Source organism: Lupinus angustifolius, chromosome LG08 (genome assembly GCF_001865875.1).
Source record: "Lupinus angustifolius cultivar Tanjil chromosome LG08, LupAngTanjil_v1.0, whole genome shotgun sequence".
NCBI lineage: Eukaryota > Viridiplantae > Streptophyta > Magnoliopsida > Fabales > Fabaceae > Lupinus > Lupinus angustifolius.
In genome coordinates this window covers 1,064,065-1,075,303 of record NC_032016.1, presented here as the reverse complement: position 1 = coordinate 1,075,303, position 11,239 = coordinate 1,064,065, and the positions used below count along the sequence as shown (strand labels likewise).

Sequence of the window (11,239 nt, the reverse complement as noted above, 5' to 3'; positions counted from 1 at the left end):
CAAACTCTTTTCACCTAAACTAGCACACATTGGTTATGACTACTTTATTTCACAGACATTATAAAATATATCTTATGTCTTAAAAAGTATGTTATTAAAACGTATGTCATTTTATGTATCAATTGTTGTGATTGGTCAAAAAAATATATAATTATTAAAATTTTAATTTAAATATATTTTTTTAACTAAACACGTGATATACTTTTTAGGAGAAAAAATATGTTCGAGATAATCTGCTTTAAAAAAAAAACTAAATGAAAGGAAGAATAATTTTTACAAAAAAAAACTAATGGACCTACAAACCATTAAAAAAATAATGAGAACAAAAAATAACAACACTAATGTGTTGCACAATAATTACATCTCTTAAAATAAAACATGTCTTCAAGTATAAAAGGTATAAGCTTCATTATATAAGGGATGTGTGATAAGCTAACTACTAAGCAATTCTCAAAAACCAATAGAAAATAATGGGTTTATGCCTTCAGCTTCTTGTTTCATCCTTTATTCTTTCAACTTTGTTTTTGAATTTTGTCCATGCCAACAAAAAGGTAGGCTCCTTAATTGGCTAATTAATTTGCATACTATTTTCAAGTTTCATTTGGTGTGATTATGTAATTTGCTAATAGTGATTAGCAAAATTAGTTTGGTTATTGATGTTTTTTGATTTGGTGTTTGCAGTGCTACATTGCATACTTAGGAGCACATTCTCATGGTCCAACTCCTTCCTTGCTTGATCTTGAAACTGCCACATATTCTCATTATGATTTACTAGCTTCAGTCATAGGAAGGTATAACATAATTTAATTCTTTATAAGCTCTGCTATATAGCATTAAACATTTGTGACTTGATTTTTGAAAGATAATGAAAAATATAAAAATATTTGAGAACCATGAAATATACTTTTGAGATGATATTAAAAAAATTCTTTTCTATTTATTCACCTCCAAAACCCTAACATATAAACACACTCTATGAGTCAGTTTGAAAGTAAAATTTAAAAGGCGAAAGAAAAATAATGAAAAACTTTAGAGTCATCTCACAATTATATTTCATAATTTTAAAATCGTTTATTTTTCTTCTTTCCCCTCCAAATTAAAATCTAACTCACAAACGGACCTTGGATGTTTGATTCATTAACGGGGTCAAGCACACACATTCGAAATTGATTAGTTTCTTAAGGAGATGAGATCTCGTTGTTTATAAGAAAAAGAAAGTTAGGGATATTTGATTTTTAATATTTATGATTTGTAATAACTTATGAACTCAATGTACATATACATTCACAGCCATGAGAAGGCGAAAGAAGCAATTATTTACTCATATAATAGACACATCAATGGCTTTGCTGCAATACTTGAAGAAGAAGAAGCAGATAATCTTGCAAGTGAGAAAATCAGTAGCATCATTGAACTATCATTATTATCTTCCAAATTTAGAAATAAATATTGATTTATTTCACACAATGTTTATATATGTTGATTCAGAAAAGCCAAATGTAGTATCAGTGTTCTTGAGCAAAGAGCATAAACTGCACACAACTCGTTCATGGAAGTTTCTTGGATTAGAAAGAAATGCTATGAACACAGCATGGCAAAAAGGAAGATATGGGGTCAATACAATCATAGCTAACATTGATACAGGTAAGCTTTGATTATTGCAACTAGGATTTGTATTAATAATAATTGCATCTATGAATTGTGTTTTATGAAGTAGTTAATTTATTGATGATGATTAGAGATTAAATGTCCTAAAATGTGTCTCATTTCTGGCTCAGACTAATAAGATATTCCCTCATGAATAAAAAAAATAAAAACAAAAAATTACATCATGATTAGTTCGAGATAGAGAATGCAACTTCATTTGAAATATGTAATTTATATTCCTGTTAGTACTCCGTAATAATTTCTTTCAGTAAAATACCAACATTTACTTAGTTTTTTGGTGATAAAAAAATATTTACTTAGTTTTATTAAGGTGAAATGAGAAAAATGTGATTGATTTTAACACAATCAAATAACAATTAATAAGGTATTTTTAGAAATAGTTCATTTAGTATATGCCTGAAGCATTATGAACCCATGTTTGTAATCATCAATGGTTATACAATTTCTCTTCTTTCCCTCCTGGTCAAAAATTTGCTTATAAAAAACTATTTTTAATAAGATTTGAATCTTACTATTATCTTAAAGGCATTTTCTTTCTTCCGACATGTTCCTTTCTTCCGAATTGAATAAGTTTTAACAACCATGACAAATATTTAAAAAATAAAAAATCATGAAAAATTAAACATACCTTTTAGAAAAGTAGTTAAAGCAACTTATAGAAATGATGACTCACTTGATGCATAAGAAGAGAAGACATGAGTAGTTTAAGTGCCTTATTTTTTAAATTTCTTACTCTATTACAATTACATTCTTCTTCGTTTATAAAGGAAAATGAAAGAAAAGAAAAAGAATGAAGGAAAGTTGAAAGAATAAAAAAAAGTAAAAACTGAAGTGAAACTTTAATTATTTGGTTTAAAAGAAAAATGAACGAAAGAAAATTATAATTTTTCTCTCATCTTATTTGGTTGTATAAAAAGTGGAAGAAAATGAAGAAAAAAATTTGTTCAGTTACATAAACACCCTCAAATAAGAAATGTCACATTATTTTTACCATGTGTCACTGCTATTATAATTATTCAATTTTTTGTACAATTTCAATTATCTAAACTTGGCATAAAATTATTATATCATGCATTTCATCTAAGGAAGACACAATTGATCTATTAGAAATATTGGTATGTATTTTAAGTATCAAATTTGAAAATCAAGTCATAAACATAACAATTAAAGAAAAACATTTCTAAAAAATGTAATACAAATCTATTATCCTAAGTTCTTCAAAAGATAATTAAAACTGAAAATAAAAAAATGATCGGAAAAACTGAATTAAAATTTTGAAGTTCTATTTGTCTTTATTGATGTAGTAACAAACTCATTTGAAGAGAAAAGATGAGAAAATAGGTTTAACAAGAGAACATAAACATGAGACTTCAGAGATAAAATAAGGATATTATGGTCATTTTATAAAAAAATTTATTTCCCATGTGTTTATCTCACATTTGAGAGGAAACATTTTAGTACGTGACCTACATATTTTTCAGTATCTTTCTCTTTTACTTTGTCACCCAAAGAAGGGAATAATTATTTTTCTTCCATTTTTTTCCATCCCTTTTTATTCCTTCCATTTTCACTAGAATCAAACATAACCTTAGAGTTTGAGGAGCCACCAAAATATAATATGTCTATCTAGTTGATCTATCACATTTTATTCAGATACCATATCTTCTATCTCATAAGTAAGAATTTAGTTAGAAATTAGGAGCGAAAACATATTATCCCTCATACATAAATACCACTTTCACCTCCATTATATTGTCATTATCGTGATCAACACAGTAATGTCACAAATATTTGTCGTTCAAGAAATAATCAATATGATAGGAAATTATCATATTTTAGTTTCTATCATATTATGCCATTATCCCATTCTCACCACCAATTAAATTAAAGTCTAGTGGATGAAAATAAAGAATATTTAATTAGAGTAGGGATCATCTATTTCAAAATAATTATATCTACACATCTTTAATTAATTAACTTTTTCAAGTAATAAAAAAAATATTTTATATTTTTAAAACATTTCTTTTTAATTAACTGACATTTTTTCACATGCCGGAAATTGAGACATGTGATTTCTGTTTATTTAACTTGGTGCGCCTAATGGTCGTTGTCTACATAACTTCTATTTACAGATAAGATTATTGACAATTCAATCATTTATTCAAATCTTCGGCCAATAATTGCAATTAAAAAAAAAAGTAGAATTGATTAAAAAGAAGTATGAATAAATGGAGTTCCAATAGCTTTACTCAATTCTGGAATAAAGGGTTGGGCAATAGTGTAATACTACTGATTTGGAGTTAGTAAAACATAACAGTCAACTATTCAATCATAAAATTTGTAAATTAACTTCTTCTTTTTCGATGGATAAAATGTATGAAATTTGTAAATCAACTGACATATGCTTAAGGTGGACTCATGGAGATCATTAAAAAAGTTACAATCATACCAAGATATTAATTTTTAATTAATACCGTACTACTATTTTTATTTATTATATGGGTAGAATATCCGGAATAAATGTACATTGTCTTGAGCTCATGATAATGAAACAAAAATAGTACTAATAATACATATTCAAAAAATTTAATACGAGATAACATATTTTCATTAACTCACTATAATATATAAAATATAATTTGATACAACACATATTTGTTCATAATGTCATTAGTCAAATTTTGGAGTCAAGAGTATTATATCTTGTTTGTCTCCTGATCCTAGTGACACGTTCAATTATAATACTGTGATCATGATTACAGTTGCAAAAAAAAATGATCATGATTATATCCTAATAAAAAATGAGGTCATAACTATGATCTTAAAACTGTTGGGTTGGGGTATTTCTAAAATTATAATAATGTGATCATGATTATAATTGCAATTTAAAATTAACCATTCTGTTTTCAAGTTATGTGGATCACTTTCTCGATGCTGTCTTGCTGTATATCTTATTTTAATTATTTTGCTTCACTGTTCTTTTGGTTGTATGTTTCACTTTTCTCAATCTTGAGAGAATTTCTATAACACATAATTTTTATTAATATAATGAGATAAATTATTTCTTCTTGACCATTAAAGTTACAACATATCCTATTTAATAATTTTTTATAAAAATATTTCTAAAAAATAAACAAAACAGTATATATGTCATATTTTTATTGGCCATAGGAAATAAGCTATCTTCTGTTATAAAGATATATTTTATTCTCAACTCTTACTGAGGACAAAGATTTGAAATCATGTCAAAGATAAATGATACAAAACAGAAAAATAACGAATATTTAATTATTTTTAAAAACATGTCATATTCTTATTGATCTAGAACATGGCTCGAGATGCCATTTGCGACAACAATCATTGTCTTTTATTGTTTTATTTAGTTTTTTTTATCCACACATAATCTTGATGGGAAGCAATCTTATTTAAGTTTGAAATATTTATATATATAATTAACTCTCTTGATAAAAAAATTCTTCATATACAAGATTCAAATATGAGTCTTACTCAAAAGATAATAAGTGAATTTGATATTGTATTTCCAGACTCAATAATATCAATTTTTTGATTTCAATTCATGTTAATATATAAGTAGGACCTTTTTAATAGGTGCATTTAGGACATTAGGTAAGGAATCAAATATTTGCTGGGAGAGTTAGCCTTACATGCTTGTGGATGTTCTCGGTTCGGACAAGATTACCTTCAGTGCGAGGATATTTTTAGTGTTCTATTCTAAAAGAATGTTTTTGGGACACGGTTACATTCTCCTCGTATTACAAAAAATTATGTTTTCACATTTAAACTAATGTTTAAAAAGTAAAACATAATGATAAATTTCTCTTGTATGAGATCCAGTTATGTTAAAATATAGAATGTACTATTTATACCCTATCAATATAAATATTTATATACAGTCATTATTCATATTTAATCATTTTTCATTCAATGATTATTAAATATGAATAATGAATAATGTATTAATAGTGTATAAATTTTTTGTTATGTTAATGCATATATTATTTTCTCTAAAATATATTTTGAAAGATCTTTTTAATTGCTTACATGTTATCTAAAATAGGATCTCTAAATTCTTTATATTTTATCCTTTAAATTTTCACATTTTGTTTAGGTGTTTGGCCTGAATCCAAGAGTTTCAGTGATAGAGGAATAGGTCCTGTCCCTGCAAAATGGCGTGGGGGGAGGATTTGTCAAATTAACAAACTACGTGGTTCAAACAAAGTCCCATGCAACAGGTCCAATATCTCTTTTACTAACTTTTACAATAACTTTAAGTTATTCAACTTAGTTTATATTTTATGAATTGCAAACTTATTTAAGGAGGATTATAATGTTGTTTGATATATGTAATCAATTTTTATTAGTAAGATAAAAATTTGATATATGTAATCAATTTTTATTAGTAAGATAAAATTTTTTGATTGTTATTATACTTAACGTGGAACTTTTTAAAGAATGATATATAATACAATGTATAACTTTGCAATCTACAATTTGCACAGGTAATAAGCTTAATTAAAATGCTAATCCTTGGAATCATTTTTTTATGGCATGATTTCTTGGCAAGGAACTCAAAGTCACGAGTCTCAAAGAATTAGCTCACTCAAAAGAAAACCATCCCATATTTTTCACCATGCATGGCTCTACTCAACTACTTTTTTTTCTTATGTTAAAATTGCTATTCAACTCAAATAATAAAATAATAATTATGAATTACACTTAAAACAGTAAAAATTTCACAACTCATGATGCCTTCCATGATTTTGTATTTTTATGATTACAAAAAAATATTACACTCATTACACTCTAATATAACTATTCTATCTATTATTCACACTAGTCAAATCCATCTACGTATACAAAATTGACATTACACTCATACAAAATTAAATGGATGAGAAGTAAGTCTTATTTTGTCATCTTAATTTTTTTAGTTGAATTACTCATTTCATTACCAATTGGTTCTGAGATTAAATATTAACGTGATATCAGAATTAGATTTCAAATTATGTTGATTATCATGAGTTAAATGATGTTTATTAATCATGGGTCAAAAGTAACCCATTGCCTTGTCCAACATGCTTCTACAGGGGGCATATTGGAATTGACATCGTTTCTCATTTTTTATTTGTTTTCATAAAAAATAAGTTTGTTAAACAACTAATAAAATATATTCTCAGGAGATAAATTATCTCCTCCAATCACGCCAATTATAACATGTACACCATTTAATCATTTTTTACAAAATTATTTCTAAAACCTAAAAAATAGTACTCATATTATAATTTAATAACGGTAGGATATAACTTATAAGGTTCATACTTTATTCTCATAAATTAACATGTTAAACATATAAAAAGAATTTAGTACATTTCACCTATATGGTTTATTCAGGCCTTTATGTCTTTATAAACTCCAAAATGTTCTTCTTTATTATCTATATAAACCAGGAAATTAATTGGAGCAAGATTCTTCAGCAAAGCTTTTGAAGCAGCTAATGGCAAACTCCACCCATCACAGCTTACAGCAAGAGACTTTGTAGGGCATGGTACCCACACTCTATCAATTTCTGGTGGAAACTTTGTTGGTGGTGCAAATGTATTTGGTAATGGAAATGGCACTGCTAAGGGTGGATCTCCAAGTGCTAGGGTTGCAGCCTATAAAGTATGTTGGTCTCAAACAGATGCTAGTAGTTGCTATGGTGCAGATGTGTTATCTGCTATTGATCAAGCCATAAGTGATGGTGTTGATATCATTAGTGTTTCTGCTGGAGGAAGAGATAGTATAAGTTCTGAAGAAATTTTTACTGATGAGGTTTCAATAGGGTCATTTCATGCACTTTCTAATAATATTGTTGTAGTTGCTTCTGCTGGAAATGATGGACCACAACCTGGAACTGTTTTAAATGTAGCTCCTTGGGTTTTCACAGTTGCTGCTAGCACAATAGATAGAGAATTCTCAAGTACGTTATCTCTTGATAACAACAACCAAGTCACGGTATAATCTTTCTTCTTCTTTCTCCATTAGTTAAGTGTTATATGAACTACTGAATCTATTTTTTCCTGATGATAATGTCCATCATATATAAGATATATTTTGAGATTTTGCTTGAAGTAGAAAAGGTTATTGGGTCTAACATAAAATTACAATTTTATGTAATACCATAAGTTATAACATTGAATGTATAGTGTAATGGTTTAAATCTTGGTTGTGATCCAATTTGGTTACACCATATTTATTGTAATAGTGGAAAATAAGGTCAATATGGTTGTGATATTATTGTGGAGACTCTCAAAACTGTGACATTATGGTCCCTGAGTATAATTGAAAATGGTGGTATAGTTTAAGAAATACTTCTTGCTACAAAGAATTTGTATCTTATAATAAGTTGTGTTGATGAATTAATGTTTATTATGTGAATTTGGATGGACAGGGAGCCAGTCTTTTTGTGAACTTGCCACCTAAGAAGTCTTTTACTTTGATCCAAGCTACTGATGCTAAACTTGCAAATGCCACATTTAGAGATGCGTAAGTAAAACTCTCACGAACAAAGATGTGTTGTCTCAAATCATGTCAGAAATATATTATTACAAGGAAAATAGTAGTTACAAATAGAACATTTTTTCTATAATATTTTTTTATGAAACCACTTTGCATACTTATTGATCTCTTGTGAATAAGTAATGTTATATCACTTTATCTTAAGATTCTTCTAGTACTTGAATAATAGTTTTGTTATTTGAATTAACATGTTTATATTTTTTGCAGTCAACTTTGTAAGCCTAGAACACTTGATCCCTCAAAAGTAAATGGTAAAGTAGTGATTTGTGTTAGAGGAGGGAAAATAAAATCTGTTGCAGAAGGCCAAGAAGCATTATCTGCAGGTGCATCAGGAGTTGTTATGGGCAATGATGATCAAAGTGGAAATACAGTTCTAGCTGAACCTCATGTTTTGTCTACTGTAAATGTCAATAACCAGAAATTTAAGAAAAATATTCACAGCATTAAAACCACTTCCAAGTAATATACAAACTTTGCATATTTGTCACATTTTGAAAATACTTGTTGCTAATAAACTGGTTTATTTATATTACATATAATGTCATTGCAGTAACTCTACTATAAAGATGTCTATAGCAAGAACACTACTTGGAACAAAGCCAGCTCCAGTTATGGCTTCTTTTTCTGCAAGAGGACCCAATCCTATTCAACCATCAATACTTAAGGTCAGTTTGTTTAATACAAGAAAATCTATAGTCTTTGTGGTGACAACAAGTGTTTTTTTGTTGTTGTTTCAGCCAGATATAACTGCACCAGGAGTGAACATACTTGCAGCTTATTCAGAAGCAGCAAGTGCATCTAACTTAGCATCAGACACACGTCGTGGGTTTCCATTCAATGTACTACAAGGAACTTCTATGTCTTGCCCTCATATTGCTGGTGTTGCTGGACTTCTCAAAACTCTTCATCCTAATTGGACCCCTGCTGCTATTAAATCAGCTATCATGACCACAGGTATATATATCACTCATTACATTCTGTTTCAATCATTAAAAACTGATTCTATTTGATGGGCTGAAATCTGAATACTCATATAAAAGAGAGGGCAAGTTTTGGTGCAATGATAAGCTTGTTTTTTAATAACCAAAAATGTTATAGGTTTAGATCCTAGAAATAATAACTTGTAGGAAAATATTGCATATATCTATTATCTTTCAGCCTTTTCATTTCCACACTTTTAATACATCTTAAATGAATGATAATATTAGAAAAGAAATTATCATGGCTCTAAATTGCATTCCACCACCATAATTTTATCTTTTTTTTAAGTCTATGCAATGACATTAGAATCATAATTATGGACACATTTCTCATAAACCATGATTATGATAAATGTAACCCAATCACAATTTTATGGACACATACCTGATTTAATGATAGAAATATGCACTTTCTAACCTCTCCAATAAGTCAGTCATAGGGCTATATCATATGCATGTCTCAATTTTACTCTATATCTAAATTATTTAAATGCATTTTTTTCCAGCAACTACAAGAGACAACACAAAGAGACCAATTCGTGATGCATTTGATAAAACATTAGCTACACCCTTTGCATATGGTTCAGGACATGTTCAACCAGACTTTGCTATGGACCCTGGACTTGTTTATGATATAACCATTGTTGATTACTTGAATTTCTTATGTGCCTCTGGGTATAATCAAAAACTCATTGCAGCACTTAGAAAGTCCAAAAAACCATTCATTTGTTCAAAATCTCACAGCACCATAACAGACTTGAACTACCCTTCAATTACATTACCAAATCTTGGATTAAGTGCAGTAAATGTTACTCGTATAGTCACTAATGTTGGAACTCCTAGCACTTATGTTGCAAGTGTTAATTTACCTGGGTTTAAGGTTGTTGTTGTTCCAAATTCATTGACTTTTAAGAAGGTTGGTGAGAAGAAAACATTCCAAGTTGTTGTACAAGCAACAAGGGTGATTCAACGTGGAGATTATCAATTTGGGGAGCTACTATGGACAAATAATGTAAATCATGTTAAGAGTCCTATTGTAGCTAGACGCAAATGAGAAATATATAATAGTGACTATGAGGTATAAAGTTATTGTGTCATGTGTGTATACTTTTTCTCGTATAAATGTATGGCTATATATAAACATTTCACTATTATATGTTTAATGTATTTTTTTTTGGTATTATGAAAAGTATCTTTCATCTTTTTGGATAAGCATCTAATCTTTTTTGGGTACACATATTAAATCATTTAGATATTTGATATGTGCTCTCTAAAATGACAAAGAATTTAATATGTATACACTGACAGTGTATACAATTTTTATACTATCAGTAAAAATCATATACCATTAATATAATAATTATCATTGACTCTCAAATAAAAGTAATACAAATCAATGGTGAATAATATGCTAACAGTGTAAAAACTTTACAGCGACTGTGCATATACTATAAACTCAATCATAAAACTATTGGTAAGCATGGCATTAAAGCCCTGAGTACGTCTATACCATGATGTGAGTATAACGCTAGGACTCTTGGGTTTTCAAATGATGATTTGGTATAATTAGGATTTGTAATCCATTCAACCAACTCGTTATTTAGTTGTATAAAAATGGTTTAGGAATAAAACAAGTTAAACTTGAGTTAAAAACTAGGTGAAGTAGTTAAATAAATGAGTCAAATTTAAAATAAATATAGTTCGATTTATTATGTTTATGAGTTGACTAAATTATATATATATATTATTGAATATTGGCTAAAAGAAAAAGATGATGAAAAGAATTTCTTGAGCCAAGCAAAAAAAGAAGTGGCTGAAGATCATCTTGAAGAAAGGGAGAATTTATAGCCATGTAAAAAGAAGTGGCTATGGTGAAATCAACATTAATGTTCTTTTCCCTTTGGCCACATAATCTTCAAGAGCTTTGGCTATAAATATGAGTGTTTCATGTCATTGTAAGACACACCAAATACTTAGCTTAGTGCATATTCTCTCTTCTTGTTCTCTTGTTC

At 28.3% G+C, this 11,239-nt stretch overlaps 1 protein-coding gene across 1 annotated transcript; it reads left to right on the top strand.

The window, feature by feature from the left end:
- On the top strand, window positions 453-10,333 carry LOC109353749 (subtilisin-like protease Glyma18g48580). The gene is made up of 11 exons (XM_019596114.1): window positions 453-551; window positions 682-791; window positions 1,291-1,388; window positions 1,489-1,644; window positions 5,798-5,921; window positions 7,137-7,683; window positions 8,120-8,214; window positions 8,455-8,706; window positions 8,798-8,912; window positions 8,985-9,201; window positions 9,734-10,333. Exons 1-11 carry the CDS (start codon window positions 471-473, stop codon window positions 10,279-10,281), a joined length of 2,343 nt encoding a protein of 780 aa, XP_019451659.1. The 5' UTR covers window positions 453-470; the 3' UTR covers window positions 10,282-10,333.